General features: G+C 47.8%; 3 protein-coding genes across 3 annotated transcripts; 2 read left to right on the forward strand and 1 right to left on the reverse strand.

The window, feature by feature from the left end:
* Positions 1–3,101: 3,101 nt before the first annotated feature.
* HRG_03896 (kinase) lies at positions 3,102–6,199 on the forward strand (the record flags this gene model as incomplete). Its single annotated transcript, XM_044862367.1, has 4 exons — positions 3,102–3,995; positions 4,115–5,654; positions 5,729–5,733; positions 5,798–6,199. 4 exons carry the CDS (start codon positions 3,102–3,104, stop codon positions 6,197–6,199), a joined length of 2,841 nt encoding a protein of 946 aa, XP_044723393.1.
* A 2,164-nt stretch (positions 6,200–8,363) lies between these two features.
* On the forward strand, positions 8,364–9,901 carry HRG_03897 (fatty acid desaturase domain-containing protein; the record flags this gene model as incomplete). Its single annotated transcript, XM_044862368.1, has 2 exons — positions 8,364–8,640; positions 8,766–9,901. The coding sequence occupies 2 exons, from the start codon at positions 8,364–8,366 to the stop codon at positions 9,899–9,901; spliced, it is 1,413 nt and encodes a 470-aa protein (XP_044723394.1).
* A 938-nt stretch (positions 9,902–10,839) lies between these two features.
* Positions 10,840–12,198, reverse strand: HRG_03898 (uncharacterized protein; the record flags this gene model as incomplete). The annotated part of the gene is made up of 2 exons (XM_044862369.1): positions 10,840–11,889; positions 11,953–12,198. The coding sequence occupies 2 exons, from the start codon at positions 12,196–12,198 to the stop codon at positions 10,840–10,842; spliced, it is 1,296 nt and encodes a 431-aa protein (XP_044723395.1).
* Positions 12,199–27,783: the final 15,585 nt, after the last annotated feature.

A 27,783-nucleotide genomic window follows, 5' to 3' on the forward strand; every position in this document is an offset into this window, starting at 1 on the left:
CCTAGTTCTTGGCATGCTCAAGTTGCCTTCCCGCTGTCCAGGACGGACAGACGGGCTCTGGGTAACACCAAGAGGGAGGCAATGCACTTCTGCAACCGGTAACCAGTGTCCGAATCCAGACCATGCCATGGGCGCGTGGTCCGGACAAGAACCCGTGTCACCGTTCAGCTTTTGCCCGCGAGCCGGGGAAACGGAAAAAGAGAGACAGTTCCACCGTCATGGGGCCCGGAGGTCCTTCGACCGGGACGAAAGTGGAACCAACGCCCGGGACGGGCCTCGTTGCCCTAAGGTAGCCTGGATTGTTAGCGGCTCGGCTGTGGGGACGGACGGCGAACGTGCCCGTCGAGTGGGCGGTGTCAAACGCGGTCGAGCTTTGCCGTTAACGGCAACGACGTCGGTGGTTGGATGCCTGGATGGGATGGGATGATGGCACGAATGCGAGCATGTACGACGCAGAGTGATGCACGGGGTAGGTGAAGGACAAGAATGCGTGATGGCGGCTGACGGCCGGGCGATGATGGAATACGCAGACGACTCCCTGCGAGCCCAACGGGGTCAGAACGATGCCCAAGGAAATCGAGAAGCGCCGCTGCTGGCGCAGTGGTGCGTGGCCGAGAGGCAGCCGTCGCGCGCGACAGCCTCACTGCTGACTGACTGCCCCCATCAACTACCTACCTATTCCACCACCACGTTCAGTCCATGTTCGTTAGCCTCCCGCCGCCTCGTCCGTGGGCTGCACTCATGCCTGATCAGAGGCTAGTGACGTGTGAGAGCGAGAGTGAACGGTATGCAGGGTTCGAGGCGGGGTGATGCCGGCCGCTTTGCCTTTCATTTTCTTGAAGGGGGTGCGGTCGAAACGGCTCCCGAGATTGGATTGGGCGGCGGGGGAGAGCGAGGCGATGCGCTGGCGCGATTGGGCTCGCAGCGTCCCCCATCCCACGTTGCCCAATGGATGCTTCTGCTGCTGCGGTCGGCGGGATGCATCATCCACGGGTACAGCCAAAATGGACTCGGGCTGAAGGGAGCGAGAGCCACGACCGACGACCAGACGGCAACGCTTGTTAGAGGACCCGGGAGGAGACGGGACCGAGAGAGCAGGACGTCATTGCCTGGCTGGCATCGAGGACTCGCATCGAGGACTCGCAGCATGCGCTCGTGGGCGGGTTTTTTCTAAGCAGTTACTTCATACATGACATGACATGGCATGGCATGGCATGGCATGACATGACAGGAGCCGGATCGTCGTGAGCAACGGCCGGGGCAATGGCGCCTTCATCGTCATGGTCCCGCTGGGGCCTGGTCGCTAGCCTCGACGCTTCTTGCGCTCGCTCACTCATGCTTGACCAGGAGAGGGTTATTGACGCCCGATATGTTAGCAGAGGCTGTCGTTGGACGGTGAAGGAGGGAGACGGTTGGATGGGCCCGGCGAGTTGGATGCTGGGGTGGGGAGCAGCCCGGGGTGCGCGGAGACGATCGTTGTGGAGCTTGCGGAGCGGGTCGACGCGTCGCTGTCCATTTCACCTTTTCCTGGTTCAAGGATTGGTAGAGCAAAGTGATGTAATTAGGCGCGTTGCTAGATGGATCATGGTCTGAGCCGGAGCAGAGGGCCAGGCTAGGGCTGTGCTTGGGATGGCCTCAGTGACTTGCGAGGTCCTACCGCCGAATGGTGGGTCAGTATTGTTGTAATCTGATGGACACTGCACGGTACTGACCGCGGAGACGGCTCGGGTGCCCCTCGACTCCAATTGGAGAGTCCAAGCACAAAACGGCCATGATCACCAGGGCGCCTTGGTGCCTTGCCGATGGCCAAAGTTTGCTCGTCTCAGCTGCGCTGCAGCATGATGACTCTTCGGAGCTGCGTCGGGCCGCCCGCCAGACGAGCGAGCATCGCTGCAGGAGTACTCCGTCCTTGGGAGCATGCTACATGCGTCGGCGTGCAATCTTGGTCTGTGCCTCGGGTACTCACACCCCGTTGGTCACGTACACCTGCTCGAGGTTCGGCACATCACCGCTACGGTTCTTCCCGCATCAACCAGCCACCCCCCCCAAGGGGGATCTGAGACGGGCGCTAACAGCGCTGTGCCGTCCAGTAACTTACTCGCGGAGACGAGTCGAACCACGGGCAGCCTTAAGGGCACCTCGACACATCAACAATAGGGACTGCATTGTCCTCGTCACGATCCTCCTCCTCCTCCTCCCCTGCTGCTGCCTGCTCTTCTTCACCAGCCTGTCTCTCGTCCACATCCCATCTTCATCCGCCTCTTTTTGTATCAGTGCCCAGTGCACCAGAAAATTCCCTCTTTTATTCATCCCTCCCTGCCTTCCTCCATCCATTGCCCCCACCTCGCCTCCCTTTCTCCCCGCCGCCGCCCTACACCGAATTCTCGTCCAGCGCCGCCGCTCTGTGTCCATCATCGTCGATAAAAAGGCCCCTCGTCCATCAGATGCTGCCGCCCTTGTCGCTCCCGCGCCGGTCTCGCACCTGTCGGCCCCGTTGCACCACTCAGACGAGACAGCCAGCCGCCGCCGCCTAATCCCGAACACGAAGACAGCCTCACCTCACCTCACCCACGCTCACCCCACCATCACCCCTGGTTCCCTTTTCTTCCACGCTCTCCGCCATAGCCATCCCTTTCCCCCTCTCTTCGCCTGTCTTTCTCTCACGCTGTGTTTCCGGGTACGTGTGTCACTCCTGCGATAAAGAAGAAGAAGAAGACGACGACGACTGCACGCTGGCCTAAAAGGGGACCTCGATACTGCTCATGGCCGCTGTATGCCGGCACCCATCCCCTCTGCTTCGTCCCCCATCCCTCAAATCCTCTTCTTCTCCCTCGTCTGCCTGCACTTCTGACCTTCCACCCTGCGTACCCAGTTTGTACAAGTGACATTGCCATTGCTGCAGAGGCTGTATGCGCTCACGTACCTACACCATACATGAACCCCCCGAGACACGTTCCCAGCCACGCTTCCTACGCCGTGATCGGGTCCTCCATCAGAATCGAGCGCTGAGTGCACTCTGCGAGCATCTGGTCAGCTTTGGAATTGCCATTGGCTGCTTCAGGTGTTCGCCTTGCCGCCAGAGCTCCGTTTTGCCCTCCAACATGGCTCTTCCAGAGGGGACCGAGCCTGAGCCGCCGTCCGCGAGGCCTGCCATTTGGCGCAGGATCCTGGGCAAGCCAAGCCTTCCGCCGCCATCTGTTCCTACACAGCTGCCGCGGAGCTATCGTCTTGAGCCCGAGGAGCCGGTGCCGCCTCCCTCCGCGGCGCACGTGGCTAGAAAGGTCGTTACCGGCCTTCCTCGGTCTCAGACATTCAAGAGGCAACAGTCTGAGCAGAGGATGCACTTGGCGCCCGTCACGCCCTCGGCAGACGAGCGAAGAGCCTGTTCGGTCGACAGGCGTGCAAGCAGTCTACATAAGCAAGCAGGATCCCAATCAAACGCCGATCCTCGTGCCAGCGCCCCCGTCGTCCTCGGCTCTGCCCACGACCAGACCGATTCTCAATCGCTGCGCTCCGTGCCTGCCAGTCAGGTCTATGAAGGACCGGACGACCAGTCGCTAGACCAAATGTCTGATCACCTGTCAAGCCTAGGGGAGCAGAATTCAGGTCTGGACCTGGAGGCAGTGGCAGAGACGCAGTCCATGACGACCTCGCAGCATGAAGCCATAATCAATGACGAGCTAGAGAGGACGTGGATCCTAAACCTCAGCATGCACTTTCGAGACCGTTCAAAACGAGAAAAATTCTTCGTCACGTATCGCGAAAAGGATCAATTCTGGCGCCGAGTCACCATTTCTCTCGACTACCGCTTTGCCCCGCCCAATTCTCTTGAGATGGACCTTATGCACACCCAGTATCAGCGGGAAAAGAGCGCCAGGATCTACGAAGCCATCCGCGAAAGCCTCCCTGACATCAAGTTTTACGACACTGTCACCAACCTGAAGCTCGAGACTACGGATGGTCGACTCCATGTTCACGTCGTCGAAGACGGCAATGTGAGTCGAGGACTAATCTCTCACCTCTAGTCTACTTTCCTCTTTCCCCTTACCCTTGTGTCTTGGGACCTCGCACTTCATAGACTTAGAGTCGCGCTTGATTGCTGACGCAGGTCCAGGAAATCATCAACTATCCTCGTGTCAGTCAGGTTCGGCACTTGGGCTGTAGACGGATCCGGGAACGCGATATTGTCTTTGACTCACACATGTCGGGTTTCGTGTACAAAGTTTGCGTTAACGGCCACGGGCTTATCAAGAAGGAGATTCCAAGCCAGGACACGATTGACGAATTCTTATACGAAGTCAACGCCCTCAACAACCTGCGGTATTCCCGCGACGTCGTCAACTTCTATGGCGTCGTGGTTGACGACTGCGACGAGTACATCAAAGGCTTGCTCATAAGTTACGCGTCTCAAGGTGCCGTGATTGACATCATTTATGAGCATTGCAAAGAAAACAAGCGTGGCCTCCCGTGGGCTAGCAAGGCAAAGTGGGCACGACAAATCGTCCAGGGATTGGCGGATATCCACGACTCTGGTTTCGTTCAAGGCGACTTCACCCTCTCCAACATTGTCATTGACGACGCCGGCGACGCAAAGATTATAGACATCAACAGGCGGGGCTGCCCTGTGGGCTGGGAGCCTCCCGAGGCGACGGCCCTGCTTGAGGCGGGCCACCGCATCACCATGTACATTGGCGTCAAGTCCGATCTCTATCAACTGGGCATGGTGCTTTGGGGCCTTGCGGTGGAGGAGGACGAGCCGGAAATCCACGGACGACCGCTCATGCTCGGCCCCGAAGTCAACGTGCCCGACTGGTATCGGCAAATAACGGAAATCTGCCTCAGCCCTGACCCGAGAATGCGCCTGCAGGCATCCTCGCTTCTTCAATTCTTCCCCCCCGACGCTGCTGATGACGGGGGAGTGTACGCCAAGGCTCATGCTATCTCGGTCGATGACGGGCACTCGCTCAACCAGTATTTCATCGACGGTTATCGCACAGACGGCCGGCCACTGATTCGAACGGTCGAGCCTCTCAGTGACTGGCCTTACTCGGGCAGGACCTACGTCGACACGAGCCCGGTGCCGTACGAGCTATACTTGCCGAGCCGTGGGCGATCGCCCCCAAGCCCGCTGCCAAGCGATCTGGACCTGTGCGAGTCGTCACGAGACCCGCTAAGCAAAACATCGTGGGCTGCTAACAGGAGCGTGAGGCCGTCGTATACTGACATAGTGGAAGATGAGACCATGTCGGACAGCATATCCCAGCGCGAGGGCGAGCACAATCACCAAACGCTAACGCCGACAATGGATGACAGGACCTCTGAGGCGCAGGAAAACACTGGTGGTCGAAACACGTCGGAGACACCGGCTGCAGGTCGCGCAGATCAACCACCCTCGGCCGCCGCGTTGTTCGATCAACATGAGACGGGCGATGGAGACACAAGATCCCTGGAAGAGCCCGCGGTTGTGCAGAACGAGGAAAGCCGCCAAGCGGCGGCACCCAGAGCGACAATGCCAAGGCTTACCAGGGAGCAAACTGCCTTCATCGTGGAGCTGCCCAGGCCAAGGCTCAGCCCCGAGGCGGCCGATGTCATGCGGGAAGAGACCGAGGGTCGACAAAGGACAGCAGACAGTTGCACAGCAGATCCTGTGCGAGGTAATATTTTCCGAGAAGCGGGGGCAGAAAGCCGTTTGGCTAAACTCGTTGGTGACGCGCCCGACATGACGCAGGAGAGGTCAGGCGACGATGAAGCCCCATGGGCAGAGGCGGCGACGGGCGCCGATAGGCCGCCATGGAAGCCACAATCGCAGCTGGCCGCTGTCGAGGACGGCGATGTCGCAACAGGAGGTCTGGGGTACGAGCCAGAGTACGTGGCTGCACAGGCGCCCAGGAGCACAGATGTGGGCGTCGAGTCATATGATGATGGCAGAAAGGAAGAGCCATGGTCGATTGATCGTGCGGCCCCCCGGTCGGGGAACGCACCGTACGCAGCCACGGATCGCTCGGCCTTGATGGGCAATGGCTTCTCAGAGTACCCCCGGCAGATGGCGCTGCCCGTGTCGTTGACGGGGGTGGGGGCGGCGCACATGGGCATCGACGACGAGCTAATGCGAGAGAAGGGCATTATTGACGACGACTTTGGAGCGATGGTGCGGCCGACGTTGGCAGGGCGTTTGATGACGACAGAATCATCGCCGTGAGGGGCAGATGGGAGAACAGACGACAGATTTCCTGCCCTCGGCTGCGGCCCGTGTATTTGTAGAGAGACTTGGCAAGCGATGGCGATTGGGCCTCGGCCATGTTTTCGTAGCAGCTTTGGATTTGGACGACTCTGGCATACGGATTTGATGACGGTTGGATGATTTGATTCATGACTTTGACGTATAGTGGACAGGACGAATTGACGTACAATATGAATACGGTGCTGCTGTAACTTCTTGTAGGTCTGAGTGTGATGGCCGCTTTTGCCAGTCATGGCTGGACACGAGCAATACTGCACAGAACAGGGACAGAGACACTCGGGCCAATGGCGCTGGTTGCCGCCAAAAGAAAGAAAAAGGGGGTTCTAGAAGGACGCTTCTGGAGCCGAAGATGGTGTGGGGCTCCTTCCGCGCCCTTTGGGTGTGGCAAATGCCAAGGTTTTCTGTTGGGGCGGTCCAAGTGGGGTTTCCCTTGCCCGGGCGGTGGTGACTGTACATGTACTGTACGAATACGGATACAGATGGGTATATACCGCCCTTTTATCAGGCGGCGAGGATGGGGCGGAGTTTTCTGGTCAGTCGGAACTTGCATTGCAACGGTGGCATGTTTACGGGGCATGAAGTGGCATGACGACAGGGCCATTGTTGGTGTCATGATTGGTGGAGACTGCAATGTTGAAGCAGTTAAAGAAGAAGGGGTGGATGGAGAGAGATCTGGCATTGTCTGGATCAGTCAGTATCGAGTGTGTATGTACAGTACTTTGACCGCAAGCTGCCCATCACGTCTCCGGTGCCGCAACGGGTTGCCGTCGCTTGTCTGACGTATTCGTAGTTGCGCCATGGAGAAGCGTTGATCAACGGTCGACCACGGATGTAAGTGGAGCAAGAGGACAGCGGAAGAGTGGTTTTCCTCTTCTCCAAAGCTAGCTAATACTGTACACTTACTCGGTCAATGGACGGTGAGGCCTGTGCAGAAAGACTGTCCAGCCTCCAATCACGGAACGCAGATTGCGCAAAGCCATGACGGCAGCGGATAGACCGGCGACGCCCCGGGCGTTCGGGACAGTGGGTCCCGCCGGCATAAGGGAGTGATGGCGCCTTTTGTGCGAAGTAGCGGCCCAAGGGAAAAAAAAAGTTGTTGGGGAAGGATGGCGACTAGAAGGGATGAAAAAAAAAAGGTTGAGCCACGCCAACGTCCGAGTTAGGCAGGCCTCTAGTGTGCATGTAACCCCCCGCTGCACACTCGCGTATCGCCGTAGCTCCGTTTAAGAGACGACCGTATACTGTGTATACTGTGCTGGTGCCTTGTTGCGTACATACAGTAATTACGCGTCTTCTCGAAGCTGTGAATCATGTGAAGAATGGACCAGGTGCTTCATCACACTGACTATCATGTGCGTTTTGCCCAAAGCCGAGGCCGTGCCTGGGTGCCTGCTTGAATGCTTGGGTACGCGTCATGAAGCTGTGTTTTGATTTTGTTGAAAGACACGGCCATTGTGTGCATTGCACAAGTCCCGAGCATAGGCGGAGGTTCTGCAAGGTACAGCGTCACCTCGTGGGGGGGAGCTCTGGTTCAAGCTGCATGATGTACTCTGAGCAAGTAGGTAGGTAGGTACTGTACCTACCTCGTACCGTCAACCGCTCGGGATCGAGCCTCGACAGCGGACAACAGCTTCCAAATAACAAAGAGGCCATTCTCGTCAAGGGTGAGAGTCAAATTCATCACGATACATCGGGGGCAAAAAGGAAAAATTGAAAACGGACCCGGGAATCCACAGGCCCCTTCCGCCGCAATCGTGGAGAAGTCACTCCTGCAGGGCCCGGCAGGGTAGGCAGGCAAGTACCGACTCACTCTCTGCGCGCGCTTCAACTCTTTGGCCCGCCTCCGCCCCAACCAACAGCATTCCCCATACTTTTTCTCTCTCGTCCCCCTTCCACTTGCACGCCTCTCATTACTCTCCCTCCCTTCCTGTTTTCTCTTTATTATTCGCTCTTCCTCTTCTCCTTCTCTTGTCCCCCCCCCCCTCTCTCTTCATCTCCTCCTCATCCTCCTCATCCTCCTCATCCTCCTCCCAACACCCTGCCGCCCCGGTCCGAATCGCCATCGCTCGTCCAACTTCCAACACAGAGAGAGAGGCAGGCTTCCTCCCGTCACCGCCTCAACATGTCGGGAGCCCCGTCCTCGGCCGTCAAGGCCCAGGCCAAAGCCCAAGACCACAAGCCTCTTCGCTCGGCCAAGCATGACGTCGCCAAGGTCCATATCGCAGACACCCCCATAACCTGGTCCAGCTGGCACAAGCACGTCAACTGGCTCAACACGACGCTCATCGTCTTCATCCCCATCCTGGGCTTCATCTCGGCATACTGGGTTCCCCTCCACCTTTACACCGCCATCTTCGCCGTCATCTACTACTTCCACACCGGCCTCGGCATCACTGCCGGTGAGTGCTTTCCCCTGGCCTCAACGTTAGCCCAATCCACGCAGAGCTGCTCCCTGGCAAGCTGGGTTTGCCCGTGATGAACCAACCGGTTACCCCGATCATGACAACTGATTCGCTTACTCCAGGCTACCATCGCCTATGGGCTCACACCTCCTTCAAGGCCACACTTCCCCTAAAGATTTACCTGGCCGCGGTCGGCGCTGGCGCCGTCGAAGGTTCCATCCGCTGGTGGTCCCGGGAGCACCGCGCCCACCACCGCTACACCGACACCGAGAAGGACCCCTACTCGGTCCGCAAGGGTCTGCTCTACTCCCATCTCGGCTGGATGGTCTTCAAGCAGAACCCCAAGCGCGCCGGTCGCACCGACATCACCGACCTCAACGAGGACCCCGTCGTCGTCTGGCAGCACCGCAACTATCTCAAGTCGGTCATGTTCATGGCCCTCGCCTTTCCCACCCTCGTCTGCGGTCTGTGCTGGGGCGATTGGCTCGGCGGCTTCGTCTACGCCGGCATTCTTCGCATCTGCTTTGTCCAGCAGGCCACGTTTTGCGTCAACTCGCTGGCCCACTGGCTCGGTGATCAGCCCTTTGACGACCGCAACTCGCCTCGCGACCACGTCATCACGGCTCTTGTCACCCTCGGTGAGGGCTACCACAACTTCCACCACGAGTTCCCCTCGGACTACCGAAATGCCATCGAGTGGTATCAGTACGACCCGACCAAGTGGTCCATCTGCCTGTGGAAGTGGCTCGGCCTCGCCTACGACCTCAAGCAGTTCCGCGCCAACGAGATCGAGAAGGGCCGCGTGCAGCAGATGCAGAAGAAGCTCGACCAGAAGCGCTCCACCCTCGACTGGGGTACCCCCCTGGAACAGCTCCCCGTCATCAGCTGGGACGACTTTGTCGACGGTGCAAAGAATGGCAAGGCCCTCGTCGCCATTGCCGGTGTCATTCATGACGTGACCGACTTCATCAAGGATCACCCCGGTGGCAAGGCTCTCATCTCCTCTGCCGTCGGAAAGGACGCCACGGCCATCTTCAACGGCGGCGTGTACAACCACTCAAACGCCGCTCACAACCTCTTGTCCACGATGCGTGTCGGCGTTCTCCGCGGCGGTTGCGAGGTGGAGATTTGGAAGCGCGCTCAGTTCGAGAACAAGGATGTCACATACATGAACGACTCGGCCGGCCAGCGGATCGTCCGCGCTGGTGCCCAAGTCACCAAGATGATGCAGCCCGTGGCCAGCGCGGACGCCGCTTGATGGACAGTGTTATGCTTCGTTATGAATGAGCACGTCTTTTTTGTTTGATTTGGTAGTCTTGCGGGCTGCTCACGGGTGAAGGTGTAATGACGAAGGGGGCTAGCAGGACTGGCGCTGCGGGGGTTTGACGGTCCATCTCCGCACCCCAGACAGTCCAGCCTGAACAGAGCCTTACCCCTCGAACGCGCGGCTGGATGAGCTCACCAACCGCGAAAATGACACGGACGGCGTTGCAGGCGGAGTTTGGCTCTTTACTCAACATCAATGTCGAGAGGGTACATTGGGGATTCAGAAAAGTATAACCTAGCGCAGGACTCGAAAGGGGCAAGTAAATAACACGATAAATAACACGATACACGTGGCATACATGATGGCACCTTGAATTCCGCGCACCAAATGACTTGTGCAGTCACGAACAACATATTTAATTACGTTGGTACAAATACGTATGACTCGGACGTGTCCACTGAGTGAATGACGTCTTGTGCTGTCGGCCGATGGTGCGCCTCGCAGAAGGCACGCCGTCTTTCGATGTGGTGATGTTCACCACGCCTGGCTCTCTTAGAGCTGTGAACTCGGTGAGGAGATGAGCCACGTTGCCGTGTAATCTGGAGATAGCGACAATGTTGCGTAGCTCTCTGCGTTCTAACCTGACCCCAGCATGTCTCTCTTGGCTTGCTTGTTTCCTGCAGCGGGAGGCATTCTCGGGCGAACGGTGTGGTGGTATAGAGCAGCAGGGCAGTGACGGGACCTTGCAGCTGGGCCGGCATGCCAGTCAAATGCTCCTCAGCTGTCTGCAGTCTTCGCTCTCCCCAAGCGCCGCGATGGAGAGTCTCCTCGGCCTCGCTGGTCCTTGCTTTACCCATTTGCCTCCCAAGCATCTGCGGCCCGGCTGCCCCGGGGTCGCAAAGGGGAGAGAAGGAGAGTGGAATGCTCCTTCAAGGCACAGCCATCCTGGCCTTCATCATGACCAGCTCGGAACTCTTGGCCCAGGCACCGTCGGGCATCGGGCGATAGCACAGCAGGCGGCCGTCGTCGCCGGTGCTGCCGAGGATCTGGCCGTCGTCGTCGAAGCCGATGCGCCAGACGGGCGTCCGGTGACTGTCGAGGCGCGACACCTCGCGGAAGGTGTGCTTGACCTGACCGGGCTGGCCGGACCAATGGCGTTCGCCCTGGGCGCCCGACTTTGCCAGGCTGGCGCTCAGCGTGGACGGGTGTGAGGGGTGCTGGTGGGCGTCGGCCTCGTCCTTGGTGAGCGACTCCTTGGGGCCGTGGCCGGCGGGCTTGAGGAGGTCGGCCGAGGACCACGACTTGCCGTCGGCGTCGGAATAGGGCGTCTCGAGGCGGAAGACGCGGGCGTAGCCGTCCTGGCAGGCGGTGGCGATGACGTCGTAGCCGCGTATGTTGCCGGGCGCCCAGGCGACGTCGCGGACCAGGCCACGGTGGCCGGGGATCTCGGCGGCGAGGTAAAACTCCTTTTGCGTCTGCGAGACGCCGTACGAGGTGGTGATGACGTCGCGCGAGCGGTAAATCCTGACGGCGTCCATGGCGGCGACGACGAAGCCGAGGGCGTCCGAGGGCACGCCGGCGCGCAGGGCGGTGTAGCACGGCTCCGGGTTGGGGTCGAAGCGGACCTTGAAGGAGACCTCCTCGCCGCGGCTGGGGCGGGGGCAGACGGCAAAGTCGTCGATGGACGTGTACTCGGACAGGTTCTCGGGCTGGTCGTTTTCAAAGACGGTGAGGCGGCCATCGGTGGCGAGCAGGGCCAGATAGGTGTGGCGCGTCTCCTCGTTGTGCTTCATGGAGAAGGAGCGGTAGGGAGCGCGGGTGGAGCGGGTGTCGAAGGCCGGGCGGCCGCTGACGGAGCGGCCGGCGCAGAAGCGGCGGCCGGGGGCGGCGGAGGGGTCTTCGGCCCACAGGCGGAACCAGCCCTCCATGCCAAGCGAGGCGACGAGGTTGGGGTAGATGGTGGCGGGCAGCCATTGCAGCTATGTGTATGAATCGGCGTCAGCGGCGACTTCGGATGGATGACGAGGGCCGCCCGGGGCTACCTCGAGCACCTCGCCGCCGTGGGCGGTCCAGGTGTCGCACATGCGCCACGTGGCATCCTTGTGCCGGTTGAAGACTCGAATCTTGCCGTCGACGGTGCCCGTGGCGCAGCGGTCGCCGTAGGTGTTGAAGGCGACGGCCTGGACGAGGTCCTTGTGGCCGTGCTGCAGGTTGAGGTCGAAGGACTGCTTGTCGGCGCCGAGGGAGTAGTGCGCAGCGAATGCCGCGCTGGCGGGGGGGGCGGCCATTGTGGTTCCTATCGCGACGAGGGTTGAGCTTTGGGGGGGAGAGGGGGAGAGAGAGAGAGAGAGGCTGAGCTCGGGTGACGATGGACGTTGAAAGTGGGGAGCTCCGTTGCCCGACCAAGGTAGGGGACACGGACCAGCTGTGTGTATACATACAGTAAGTGTACTGTACATGGAAATACATAAAAGTACATAAAAACACAGCTACGCCAGGCAAAATAGGGGCACCCCCGTGAGGGGCCTTCTTATCGCATTACAGGATACGCTTTTCTCTGCTCTGACTGTAGGGACAACCCGTGGGCTTAACACACCCGGGTGCTGTCGGAACGGTTGTTCTGCATTCAGTGCCTCCTGCGGCATGCCTGTCGCCCTCGGATGCTTCCATCAACATTATCTTCCTCTCCGTAGGCGTACCCTGCAGCGTCAAGCCCAAACGTTACTCCCTAATACATGTACGCTGGTCCGTAACAATACCAGCGCCATTGAGCTCGACGAAGAGACAGTCAGGAGCTGTTCATACGTATCCTAGGGCGTAGTCTATAAGGTCGGCTCCCGAGGATTTCAGGACATGGTGCGAATCGGCAAGACGCAGGTGCCGCTCTTGCTCCCCCGGACTTGTCATGTGAAGACCAATCTCGTCAACATTTGCCGAAACATCGACGACACGATTCGGGAGAGGGCTTCGCTTCGGGATATCGCAGCAAGAGGCAGGGTCCTCGTTACAGGTTCTCACCCATTCTCTAGCCCCGAGCAAGCTTGTCTTGGGTCCAGGAGAGGAATTAGGCGGCTGTGACAGAAGATGTTTTGAGGCCGGATTGTCTAGCTGTGGCAAAGGAAAACACGTCTTAGATACTCAGTTCGACATGGCAGGAACATATCTTACCAGCTTCGAATCAGAGGCACGGGGGTCATGATGTCTACGTATATCCACGGCGGACTGTTCAGCTGGGCGTGGGTATCTGCAGATACGATCTGGACGTTAAGCGTCTCATCCTATCCAGTTAGGTCCCTCTAGAATCGTGGGAAATTGCGGATAAAGCAGACACCGCCCCTAGATTTTCTTTTTTACAGGTTAATGATGGAAAGCGCTGTCGGGCCCACCGAATCGGGCGGGAACGTGCCGTCGCCTTCGGTGGGCTCAACAGTGAGGGACAGGCACTGCCCACTAAGTATAGTGTACTTGCCTGGAGCGCGTCTGCATGCCTATCCAACTAAGACGCAACTGGCCAGGGTTCATCCACATGACAGCCCGTTGCCTTAGCCCACCCTCTAGACTCACCCCGTCTGCCTTCGACTCCCTATCTTGTAAGTGGAAGACAGGAGTCCGTTTTCTACCACTACTAAAATAGACGTCAACGGAGCTAATATACGCAATAGGCTAGCATTAAAAGCCAGCCGCTCCGCTCGCCCTCTCCTAGCCTCTAACTAATTTCTTTCCTTATATTACTCCCACTACCAGTCACCACCACGTTCCACGCTTTGCTAAAGCCTCGTCGGAGCCGACTATGGCCCGTATAGTCGGTGCTAAGCAACGAAATAGTAGGCATACTATATATTATGCCGACTTCCTTTAAAAATTTGCTTAATACGAGAAAGAAATATAAACGATTATAAAGCTATCTTCTCTTAACGCTAGATAGCGTGCCGCCCTTTATAAGTAACTCTAAGATATATACTTTCTTAAGCTAGATTACGCTAATAGGACTAAGATTAATATTATATAGATATTAAGGAAGTAGAAAATATATAGACCCCTTAGCGATAAAAAAGTTTTTATCTATTAATATATACTTAGATACTATAAAGCTATTAAAAGCGGCCCTTAGAGGTAATTAAAAGACTTAATCGACTAATAGCGATAGATTTCCTTAACAATCTTTATAAAAGATAGAAGATTATATCTAAAGGTACTTTATAAGAGTATTAGCGTTAGTATAAGTAGCTCTATAGTAGCGTAATAGGTCGATATTTTAATAGAAATTATAATAAGGAGGTTTAAAAGGTATATTTAGCTTATATTCTTATAGCTATTAGCGGAGTTTTAATAAAAGCGACGTTTCTATAGTAGCACGATACCGTTTTAGTTCCTAAGTAAAAGCTTCGACCTCTTAATATCGATAGGAAGCTAGTCCTTAGGACCGATAACCTCTTAGTACTATAGACCTTTAATATCGCGTACGATAAAAGCGTCTTCCCTTCTAAGTAATACCGTATCTAACTCTTAGGCTAATACCTACTCCTAGCGTTTACTAGCGACCGACCTACTAAGATTATAGATAATAAGAAAAGGAGGCCGAAAGATAGAATATATAAGGATCTCTATAGTCTAAAGAGTATTAGAATTAAAGACTTAGCCTATAATTTAAATTAGCCTATTAATAATAACTCTCGCTTACTTAAGAATATATTATACTAAGAGACTATAGCTCGCGGACGACTAAAAGCTCTTTACTATAAATATATATACTTATTAGTAGTATACTATCCGTAAACGGGTATAGACGTTCTAACTATAGCGGTTAAGTTTATTTATTATAAAGGAGTTAATCGTAAGCCTAAGCTATCTATTACTCTTTATATCTCTTAAGGCCTAGCTCTATCCGCTAATACTATATAGGACTATCTTCTTCTTTACTAGTATAAGAAGACTTATATTTTATATTATTACTATTATTATTAGCCTTAATATTAGCGATTAGGCTTTTAATACGCTAAGCCTAATTACTAGAGCGAGTGTTTTTTAGCTCTAAAACCGCGGATTAAGTATATACACGCTTCTTATTAGAAAAAAGAGTAGTAAAAATAACATATATTTTATAGGTTTAATAGCTTAGCTATTTTAAAAGAGAAGCCTTTATTATATTATAAGCTAAATAATAATATAAAGCGATAGACTCTTAACGCTAGGTTTTAAAAAGCGCTAAAGCTAAAGGCATTTTATAGAGGAGCCGCTAACGCGGCAGATAGTACGTTTTCTATTACGGGACACCCTATAGTCGATAATATAAGTACCTATAACGATATTAGCTTCTCTTAAGGAAGTTACCCTTAACTCCTTAAGGCTCCTTATAGAAGAAGGAACCTAGAAGCTACTAAGTAAACTCTAGGAAATTACCTAGAAATCCTAGAAACGATAACTAAGCGGATTATATAGATATTTTATAGAGATTTCCCTTAGGGATATATTATATAGGGAATATACTACGATTTCCTAAGTAATAATAGCTCCTTAAGAATTATACTAATATTTCCCTAAGAAGTTACTATAAGAATATAGTAGGGAAATTATAAAGAAATACTTATGCCTACCTAAGGAAAATACTAGGAAATACTATTAATATACTATACTACTATTATATAATTATAAGGTTAAGATATTACTTAGTTAAAGCCCTAAGTAAGGTCTTATACTTATTATAGTATATATAAAAGATAGAGAACCTACTAGATCTTAAGCGGGTAAAGAAGAATATAGATAGTTATTACTACTCTTACTTTAACTTATAAGACTAGTAGCTAGTCTATATTTAACGTATATAATAATATATAATAGCTAGTCTATATAATATATTTTATTATATATAGTAGCTAGTCTATTTAATTACTTATTAGACTTATACCGGATCTAGGTAAGCGGCTAAGTTAAAGTACTAGCCCTATACTAAGGGACTAGTACTTAATAAATAGTAGTAATTTTAATTCCCTTAACTATCTATTCTCCTAAGGTCTATATTTAGTAGAATAAAAGATAAAGAATAAGAAAAGGGATAAGTTAACCTTAACCTATAAACCTTAATATATTCTTATAAAGAAAGCTCTTACTTATATACTAATAAATACTAGCTTCTTAATCTCTTTTTATAGAAGAAATACTTAGGGAACTCTAGATAAAGGTAGAACTTTAATATATTAAAGCTTAAGTAATATAGAGCTTTTATTAGCGGTTAGAAAGATACCTATTTCTAGGATATTTCCTATTAAGTTCTTATAAAAATAAAAGATAGCTAGATCGCTTACCTAAGTAATAGGAATAACGCTTAAAGGAATTAAGAGCGGAACTTCTATAATACGACTTACTAGCTTACTTAGCTAATCGTTAAGGCCTATAAGAACGAATTAATAACTTAAAATATATTCTAGTAATAAGGTAATATTAGCTATAAATAATAGAGCTATATAGAAATCGGTATAGTATAGCCTCCCTTACCTTACCCTAACTACCTTTATTAGAAGGATAAAGCCCTAGAAGTTTGCTAAACCCTAATAACTAAAATAAAAAAGAACCTTTAAATAATACTACCTTTTATAGCACGTTCGCGATAATAACCCTAGTAAACTAGCTAGTAAGCCTAATTATAGAAGAAGCTCTTATAAGACTACTAGTAAAAGCTATAGTAAGAGAAACTAAGGATAATACTACTATAAACCCTTTTTAAGCACCCTTAGTATATATTAAACTAAAAGATATAAGGAAGTTTAACCTTACTAGCCCCTTTAATATAATATTTAATATTCTTAAAGAAACTAAGAAAATAATTATATATAGAAGTATCGATTAATTTATCGATTCCTTAAAGTAGGTAGCTATTTATAGACTAAAATATACTAATAAACTAGCGATATTAATCCTTAGCTTATTCTATAGAACTACTATTAAATAGTATTCTAGCGATCTAAGCGAATCCGACTAAGCTATACTTTATACCCTAGACTAAGGATATACCGCTTAGTATACTAAACTATAAAAACGCTTTACTATTTAGCTAAAAGTAGCGTTAAGATCTTTATAAATAAAACGATTTACTACCTTAGATATTATAAACGGAGCTAACTTCTATAAATAAATATTAAAGCTCTACTAAAAAGTAAAAGTAGTACTATACTTAAAAGAGCACCTTATTATATTAGTCTATTAACGACTAGATATACTATTATAAGAATTATTCCGCTAACTTATTAGTTTAAAATTATTCGATACCTAGATTAATAACTATAAGTAACTTATCTTATAGTTAGAAACTAAGCTAATAGTTAGGTTATAAAGGAAGATAAGTAATATAGTAAAAGAACGCGTATAAGGTAGATTACGCGAAACTAAGAATAAGACTATAGTAAACTCTACCCTATCTATAGCTAAACTAACTAGTTAGAAACCCTAGGAATAAGGATAATTTTAATAGAAAGGAAATATAACGACCGCGTTAAGATAAAATAATCTATACTAGGTAGATATAGGCCTAGTACTAAACTAGTTAACTAGTCCTTAAACTAGACTATAGCCTTAGGATTTAAAACTAAAGGAGGGCTCTTAGGAAAACCTAATTATTATTAACCTTACCTATTAGCTTTAAGCGGTACTAACTAATAACTAAGGTAAAATATATCTTTCCTAGGAAATATAAAACTAGATCCTATTTACTTAGAATAAAGGGCTAGAAGATAAGGATACTACCGCTAATATAAGAGAAGAAACTAAAGAAATAAAAGATAAGATCCTATTTATTCCTAATATAATAAAAGTAGAACCTATAGGACTAAGTAGTTCGCTTAGAATACTAAGGAACTAGCTAACTATAAGAGCGGCGCTATAAACCGAAATATTAAATCTAATAAAGCCGTCTTAGTTTATATACGCTTAAATATCTATCTTTAAAACTAAAGGCCTAAACTAACTATTAAATATATATATAGACTTTAGTATAGCCTACTCTATAATTAAAGAAGACTAGCTTAACTACTTTAATAATATAACCCTTAATATAACTTAATAGGTCTTATTATTTAGTATAAGGAAAAGCTAAACTAAAGGTTAAGCGACCTTAATAATTAATATCTTAAGAAAGTAAGGAATAGGATTTAAGGTTAAGTAATTTACTATCGGCGCTTAGGTAGTCTAGACCCTATCTATAGGATTATTACTTAAATAAGATTTCTTAGTACTAAATAAAGTTAATATCTTAAACTTTAAGGGAATAATATTTATTAGCGTATATAGTAACTTAATAGTTATAGCTCGCTTAACTTAATAAGGCTATATAATTTATTATTAAGTTATATACTAAGCTAACGTTAATATCCCTATATATAAGATAGAACGCCTATTAGTATAGATTAAGGACGTACTAAGGGATTATAACCTAGTATTTTTTCCGAGAGACCTATTATTAGCTTATAACTTAATCTAAGGTATAACTTTAGTTATAGCGGTTAATACTATTACTTACCGCGTCCGATTTAAAAAAGGATAGTACTTAGAAATACTAATAGACCTTAGCGATAAAATATAGTTTTTATAGATCGACCTACTTAAGGAAACCCTAGCTAAGGTAACTTTAATTAAAGAGCTAGCTAAATAAAAGACTATAAAATATAGCGAACTATACTAAGATACTAACTTATTAGTAGAAATCTTAAAGGAAGGGAGCCCTAAGTCCGCTAAAAGGGAACTCCCTTTATTATTACGAAAAAGATATAGCCGCCTATTAGATATAAGCGATAGCGTTAATTAACGTATATAGTATACGCGATACACCCCCTTAGGGATATTAGGTTAATTCGTCCTAGGATACCTAGATATCCTAGACTATAGCGGGAATTTTTATATAGGCAGGCCCTATACTAAAACCGCGCTTAATTACGCTAGCGGGACTCGAACTACGGGCCTTCGGGTAATACGCGCTAGGCTAGCTAGAAGTACATACGCAGTTACCGGGAAGTTCCTAGAGGGGTAACCCCTCCGCCCGGGCTTATAACTATTACGAAAAAGATATAGCCGCCTATTAGATATAAGCGATAGCGTTAATTAACGTATATAGTATACGCGATATTTATAGATATATAAATAGACTTTAAACTATAAGATTAGGATTTTATAAGACTATAGCCCCTTAGAAATAATTACTTTAAAGGACGTTAAAATCTATAATTAAGACCCTATATTTATAAAAAAGATTTAATATACGGTCGCTTTCTTCCTAACCCTATAAAAGAACTAAGGTACTATTAAGGTCTACTTAAACTACTATATATATATTCCGTTAGTAGAAAATTAGTACTTATAAAAACTAGCTTTTAAGGCTTACCCGCTTAGCTAAAAGGATAAGGCGCTAATCGACTAAACCTATAAGGACCTATACTAAAAGGGGTATATAAAATAAGCTATAAAGGTAACCTTATTCGCTTACCTTATATTTATAGTTTAAAGAACTATATATAGTAATAAAAAGGGCTAAATAGTAGTAAACCTATACGCTCTTAAAAGTATAGCTATCTTAGACGCTTACTTAATACTACGTTAGGGAGATATTCTCGCGAAGAGAGATGCGAGAAGTGCATGAAAATGCACGAAGGTGAAATTAGAAGTAAGGGGTCGGACAGGCAGGGCAGAGGGATTTGATTCTTGCGGGGGCAGCAATAAAGGTAGGGGAGTAATTGTTGTATTGCCTTAATTGTCCTTCTTTCCTCTATCCAACGCCCCTCTTTATACCCTTCTAGCATCTCAATTAACAAAGAAGATCCTGCTTAAAGAAGCTACTAATGTCCTTTCGACTACCGAGCTTTTTGCCGGTTTTTCCCCTCCTTTCCAGCCGTTGCCGGCATATCCGTCTTATCTCTCGCCACCTCTATAGGAAGCCATCGCCACTTCTGCTTCCCCTTATGCCCCTACCCTCCTTTCTGCACCTCTTTTCAGCTCCTTCGTCCTTCTTCCACACCGGGTGTTTTTTAGCTTCCTAGGTCCCTCGTGCCAAGGGATATCTCCGAGAACTACGAAATTAGGCCACGCTTCGCGACATACCCCCTTAGCTATGGCCTGCCCCTTAAGGGCATAGCTAATACGGCTTCGGGCTAGTAAGCGTATAGAGGAGGTTCTTAGCTCTGCACTTCTCCCTTTACTCGAGGAAAGCAGGGGCCCTTTTAGGTCCCTAGGCTCTTTTAGACCTACTTAAGGAAAAGGGGCCTAAAGAGGGGAAAGTCCTATAAGAAAGGGGGAAAAACCCAATTAAAATAGGGGGCCCTTTAAAGGGAAAAACCTCTTCCTTTTCTTCGGCTATAGACGTTACCTTCTCGTACGGGCCATTAGCTCCTCTCGTAGATTCTTAAGGCGGGCTTCTAAGGATAGCTTCTCTCGAACGTCTTCTAGCCTAATTTGCTATAAAAAGACAGCTAGCTTCTGCTTCGGCAGGGGCTTCGTAAGACCGTCGGCTTTTATTGATGCCGTTAGAACCTAACGGACGGAAATAAGTCCCCTTTAGACCTCTTAGCGTAACCAATGCTAGTAGATATCGATATGCCGCAGCCGGGTCGATAACTTACTGTTTTCCGTAAGAATTCGTATAGTCTGCGTGTTATCGCATTCTATAGCTAATAGGGTCGGAATTTGCAGTCGTAGAGATATTAATAGCCGGCTAAGGAAAATCGCTTCTTTTAACGCTTCTAAAAGAGCTAGTAGCTCTGCCTCCGTACTAGAAGTCGTAACGGTGGCCTGCTTCGAAGCTCTCTAAGCAATAGTTCCTCTAAAAAGGGATATAATATACCCTTATAAGCTCTTTCTGTCTAAGGAATTGTCCGCAAAGGACGAATCGCTCGAACAAAGGAAGATTTCGGCAGCTTGTTTCCTTCCCTGCCCTCCTAGGCGCAGACCATGTGATCTCGTTGAATAGAGATAAAGGATAGCTCTGTCTGCTGCTTCTTAATACCTAGGGCTAGGATTCTAGTTATGCCTAGCTAGCCGGGAGACCGTAAAAGAGATATCCGGTCTAGTAGAAATAGCTAAAAAAAGCAGGGAGCCCACCTTCTGTTGATATTAGTGTTTCTCTTGCTCCCTAGCTTAAAAGGACGGATTAGGTAAAAGCTCTTCGTCTAATATAGGCGTAGAGGGAAGCTTCTTATCGAGGGAATTAGGGAGGAATTTATAAGCGACCTTGTCGATATAGGCGTCTTAGGTAAGCTAGATTGTCCGTTGGGACCTATTCCTAAGGATTCGTATCCCTAGGAACCACTTTAGCTCCCCTAGCCTAGTTATCTTATACCTTTGTTATAGGCCTCGTATAGCCTCCCTAGCAGTAGCTTCTTCCTCTTTCGGGTAGGCCTAGATAATATCGTCGACGTAGAAGAAGACCGTGATTTTACCCTTCTATATTATATACGGTTCCTAAGGGACTTTCGTGAAACCTAGGGCTTCGAGGGAACCTATTAAATGCTGTTGCTAAAGAAGGGGTAATCTTCGTAGTCCGTATAGAGCTTTCCTAAGCCGTAGAACCTTTCCTAGCTATTAGAAGCCTAGTAGAAGGCGCATATAGACAACTTCTTCTTCCTCGAGTAGGCAGTTAATAAAGGCGTTAACTGCATCTATCTAATCGAGCTCGAGGTCGAATTCTGCTGCTATAGCCATAAGGGTCCGAAAAGACATCCTAGCTAGGGTGGTTGCCCTAGTAGGTAAATCCCCTTTTTCCTATTAATTCCCATAGACAACTAGCCGGGCCTTGCACTTTTAAAGGAAGCCGTGTTTATCAGTCTTATAGATAAAGACCCACTTACAGCTAAGGACCTGTTTTCCTCTTGCTTTTTCCTTAAGGACCTCTTCGAAAGACCCCATCTCTTCGTGTGAGGCTAGGTGGTCTTTCTAGGCCTGGAAAAACTGGTCTCTAAAGGGGTGTCTTTCTAGCTGCTTCTGGTTTGCTGGTGGGTCCGGGAGGTCTCTTTTATGTACCTTCCTTGCTGATACTGGCTTAAAAAGCCGGCCTGCTATAAACGCTCCGTGGGAACCGTCTTCTATTAGCGTTAGGTAGAAGTCGGAAAAACGATCGAAATAGGGGAGAAACTAGTCTTCTTTCGTATCGGGCCCTATACCTTCCTTTGCTTCTCGAAGTAGGGATAAAAAGGCAGCCGGGTAATCCTTCGAGAGAGGTGCCTTTCCCACCCCCTTAGGGGTCGAGACGGGAAGACTAACTAAAAAAGCTGCTTCTAGATCTTCTTCTTACGTAGGAGGAGGCGTAGGTAGGTAGGCGTATTCTAGCTCTACCGCTTTCCTATAGTCTCCTTCTTCGTCTTAATCATCTAATCTAGCAGCTTCCTCTTCTTCTTCTTCCTCGAAGTCGGCGTTATCCTCTACTACTTCGACGTCGGTTTCTTCTTCCGTTTCCTCGTCTAGGGCCTCTTCTTAAGACTGTTAGGAAGGGGGAATTTAGATCTTCTGAATTAGCTGACGTTGTGAGAGTAAGAGGGGCTATTGATCCCTCTTTCCGTCGAAGAAGCTAGATTCGTCGAAAATCATATCCCTAGTCGAAATAACCTTCCGTAGAAGAGGAATCTAGATCCGGAAGATATTCGTAGAATTATACCTAACGAGGTAACCAACAAAGGCTCTAGGATCAAGCTTTCTTTTCTTCTTCCTTTTTAGCTATGCATCGGCAGTTATAGCGTATGCCTTGCAGCCGTAGGCACGAAGGTAGGCTAGCGAGGCCCTCTTCTTCGTAAAGAGCTCGAGGGGGGATTTCTAGTCTATTCCTTAGTTTAGTTCCCTAGGGTCCTTAGGGTCCCTCGGGGTCCGGTTCCGAAGGTAATAGGCGGTCTCAACGACTTCCCTCTAAAGGTCGTGGGGAAGCCTCGCAGTAAGTCTTATCGTACGGGCCCTTTCTATCATAGCACCCCCTAATCTTTCTGCCCCTCCGTTCTAGGCCTAGGTATTCGGTGCTAACGGGAGGGGTAAAATGCCCCTTTTTCGAAGCCACTTTAAGATATTTTTCGTAAATAGCTCTCCGTTAGACCGTATCTTCTTTACCTTATAGCTAAAGTAGGAATTCATCTAGTTAACGAAGTCCCGGAGGGCAGACTAGTTGTGCTTGCTTAGGTAGGTCCGTAAGAAATAGGGGAAAACCATCCCTAAAAAAGCGTCTGTGAAAAACATCACCCTAACGAAGCTTTCCTGATCCCTAGAGACGTCGGTCTAATCGACCTAAATTTCCTTACACGGCTAGTCCGGCCGTAAAGGCGTTCGTCTGGAAATTCGTCTCCTGGTCTTTCCTTGGCCGCAGTATTCGCATTCGACGGTCTTTGGGCCCCTTATTCGTACGCCCTATTGTTGGCCTAGCTTATGCAAAGCTAGGGGGCCCGGGTGACCAAGTCGTGCGTGCCAAAGAAGACCGTCTCCTTGGGCTGCCGGAAGAGGGTCCTTTGACCCTACCCTCCTTCGAGCAGGGAAAGCTGACTTCTCGAGAGATTCCTTCCTAAGGATAGGTCGGAATTCGAGAACAAATTAACCGAATTTTTCCTCGATAAGCCTAATAGTCTGATTCTTCTAGACTAGCCTCGTAGGCTTAGACGTCGTATCCTAGAAGATTCCTTCCTTTCGAAGAAGGCGGAAGGAAATCAGGCTCGTTAAAAATCGAGGGCAAAAAGCTACCCTTTTTCGTCGAAGAATTCATATAGACCCGTTAGGTAATTTTATCGTGAAATTTACCCTTCTATACCCTTCTATCCGTACGGTTGATTCCCCGGCAATAAGGTATTCCCTCCGTGCCTTCTTAAAGGACCGGAATCGTGAGAGTGTATTGCAGATATCGAGGGAAGCACTAGAGTCGAGGATAGCTGATTTTCGTAGGGGATAGTCGGAGGGTCCTAACGGGTGGTCTTGCTAATCCGTGGGGAAGACGAATGCCGGATTTACTATACCAACGATTTTTCCTCGAATTTGCGGCTCGAATAAGGGCAGCGGCGTTAGTTGCTATTTCTTAGCAACCCGAATCTCGTCTATCTTCTTCTGCAACGAGGGGTCCTCCTTAAGAGACTGTTGTACTGTTTCTCGTAGCCTCTTTAAAGGGTTGATTCCTTTGGGTCGGTTTTCCTCGAAGACCTGCCAGCAGTCCTCTAGCCGATGGGGCTTTTTGCACGCTTAGCAGGTAGGTCGATTCCTCCTCGTACGTTGTTTCTTCGAGGAATCCTCGTCCCGGTCCGGAAGGTCTGCTTGAAAACCCCCCCTTTTTACCCCTTATTGCTGATTTTGACGAAGAGGTTCGATTTCGACTAGTTCCCTGATTTTTCGACTAACGGACTAAAAGGTCTATTGGGGACTAGTCGGGCCGGTCTGATAGACGGGACCGAGCCCGGTGCAAAGGCGAAGCCGGGGCCGGGACTGGGGCAGCTGTTGAAGACGGGGTTGAGGCTCTCGAGGGAGGAGGAGCCGAAGGAGCAACAGCCGCAGCAGCAGCAGCGGGGGCCGCAGCAACAGGGGCTGCAGCAGCTGCAGGTCGTGCTGTCTATGTCGAGTGCTAGCCTCGAAGGAATAAGACTGCTTGCTGTTGTACTCTAGCAGCCTCTTCGTCTAGTTCCCGGCTAGCCTCTCGAAAGATAGTCGAGTAACCGTCACTAATAGGCTTTATTAGCAGAGATATATCCCGTAGCTACTAGCCGGAAAGAGCTTCTAATAGGAAGTATTAGTTAGCTTCCTCGAGGATTTCTTCCTACTTAGCTAGCCACGAAGAAGCTAGTAGGTTCCTAGCAGAAAAGGCTCCTAGGTGGGCCGTATAGGTCTTCCTAATACGGTTAGTTATATACCCTCTCGAGGGAGCTATTGAGGTCTCGAGCTTTAAAAGCTACTGCCTAGGAGTCTCTTCTTCTCGAAGAGAGATTAGCTTTGCGGCACTAACGGATTCCGTTATCGCCGTACGAGCAGCCGTTAGTAGCTTCGTTTCGTAGAGGTATTCCTTCCGGTGACTCTCGTAGTCGCCTAAGGCAGCAGAAAAAGCTCTCTATTATGTAGAGGTTAGCTCGGAGAAGAGGGTAGCTCCCTCTGCAAAGTCTGTCGCCCTAGAACGAAGAGGGGGCTTAAGAGGGTCCTGCTTGTTAGAGAAGACCAAATTATAGATGGTTCTGTCTACACGAGCCCGTAGCTCCTTTACCTATTTATCCTAATCTTAGGGCTCTATAAGAATCGTCCTATGGACCGTAGGGACGGCAGAGGAGTCGATTTTTATTATCGTTGCGGAAAGAGGGGGCAGAAAAGTCGGTTAAAAATCGGCTTTTCTAGTAAGAGGGGTAAAAGGGAGCTACGAGGGATAGAAGAAGGGTGCCTTTTACAGCAGCCGGAAGGTATAGGAATACTATTCCTCCCGGGCTTATAACTCTCGCGAAGAGAGATGCGAGAAGTGCATGAAAATGCACGAAGGTAAAATTGGAAGTAAGGGGTCGGATAGGCAGGGCAGAGGGATTTGATTCTTACGGGGGCAGCAATAAAGGTAGGGGAGTGATTGTTGTATTGCCTTAATTGTCCTTCTTTCCTCTATCCAACGCCCCTCTTTATACCCTTCTAGCATCTTAATTAACAAAGAAGATCCTGCTTAAAGAAGCCACTAATGTCCTTTCGACTACCGAGCTTTTTGCCGGTTTTTCCCCTCCTTTCTAGCCGTTGCCGGCATATCCGTCTTATCTCTCGCCACCTCTATAGGAAGCCATCGCCACTTCTGCTTCCCCTTATGCCCCCACCCTCCTTTCTATACCTCTTTTCAGCTCCTTCGTCCTTCTTCCACACCGGGTGTTTTTCAGCTTCCTAGGTCCCTCGTGCCAAGGGATATCTCCGAGAACTGCGAAATCAGGCCACGCTTCGCGACAGATATAATCTAAAAGCTATAAGGGAAACGCTTTATTTCTATAATAGATGCTCGGTCTTTCTTTTATTAGTTCCTTATCTATAAAGAGTATTAAGAAAGGTTTATAGTAATTAGCTATAGAGGCTTAGAATAACTAATAGTAGCCTTAATAAGATATAAGAACTTACCTATATTCGTCTAATAATTTATAGACTAAACCCTCTAGGAATATATAAAATATTCTTCTATATATATTAATAATATTATAATATACTTAGATATAAAAGATAACTATATTTATTACCTTTAAGCTATCTTTTAACTCTTTATAGACTATAACCTAGCCTTAGCTAGATCGAAATTATTCCTAGGCTACCTATCTATAAAACTATTAGGATTTTAAGTTAATAGTATTAGCTTAATAAATACTAAAGAATAAGTATAGGTATTATAAGACATAGAGTTTTTAAATACCTTATAGATACTAGAAAAGTAGCTTAGCTTAGTTAACTAGCTATAGCACTTAGTAGCTTACTTCTCTTAAAAGGTAGAAGCGCTTTAAGTTTAGAAAATAGTAATACTTAAGGAAGCGCGAGATAGTTAAGCGCTACTTCTTAAGGTATATAAGTAAAAACGGAATTTTAGGAAATTAAGGAATTACGTAAGACTATATAATAGAAAGGAAGAAGGAGTATAAGGTAGGATTTTTAATAGAATTTATTAGTAGTATATTAGTATATAAAAGAGGTATTAAAGTTAATAATTCTTTTTCTATCTACCAGCGGACATACTATCTTATATAGATAATTATAGCTAAACGGAAGAACATTTTAGGACTAGATTTAGGCTGCCGTATATCCCTAAAACTAAGGAATTCTATAATACCTCGAGTATATCTAAAAGTATCTTAGTTCTACTAATATTTATATTTAAAGGAGGCTAGTTATGCCGGTATTCTTAAGAGGTCTTAAGAGGTCTTAGCTAGTATTCTAAGCTAGCTCTATTCCTTCGATTCCCGATTATATAATAACCGGCAACCTATTTAATATATAATAATATATATAATAACGAGCGATTCTTACTCTATAGGATAGGATTTTATCTATAATTAATATATTACTTATTAGCTTATATAATTAGGAGAGTATATTATAGCTGCTTTATTTATAGTAAGAATACCGTTCCTTATAGCCTCCCTTAAAAAGTAGATTTATATACTCTTTACTAATTTATTTATAGTAGTATATATATAGGGTAAAAATCTAATTTAGGAAAACTATTCTTATACCTTAATAAGATATATAAAAACCTATTCTTTCTTAGGAAAAAAAATCCTTAGGTATATACTAATAGAAAAACCTTTAGTAGGAAAAGGCTATAGTTATAATAATTATTTATAGGATAACCTTATATAAGATAAAACCTATTATTACTAGGAAAGTCTTAATAGATAAAAACCTAGTAAATATTTCTCTAGGAAACCTAAAAGGAAAAACCTAGTAAGGAAAGATATAGAAAGTATAAGAATAAAAACCCCTTTTAATTACTTAGGAACTTATATTAAGGATAGACCGTCTTTAAATTTATAGAGTAATCTAGGTCTTAATTCCTTCGTAAAAATATTAGCTATATTATCTTTTAATTTAATATAAAAAACTCTAATTTCCCTTTCTCTTATACTAGTTCTAGTATAGTAATAGGATAATCTTATATACTTAGACCTTTTATAAAATTCCGAATTTTCTACTAATTTAATAGTAGTAGTATTATCCGTTAAAATAAGAGGTATAGTATTAAGAATCTTAATAGATAGATCCTTAGTAATATTTTTAAAAAGTATATTTAAATAAATAGCTTCTTTATTTACCTCCCTAAGGCTAATATACTCTACTTTATAAGTAGAAAGGGCAACGGCTTTTTACTTAGAGCAAGCCTAGCTTATTATATTATTATATATATAAAAATAGTAACTAGAAAAGGATTTTCCGTTTATTAAATCCGACGC

This window comes from Hirsutella rhossiliensis, assembly GCF_020360975.1.
Source record: "Hirsutella rhossiliensis strain HR02 chromosome Unknown scaffold00003, whole genome shotgun sequence".
Classification (NCBI taxonomy): Eukaryota; Fungi; Ascomycota; class Sordariomycetes; order Hypocreales; family Ophiocordycipitaceae; genus Hirsutella; species Hirsutella rhossiliensis.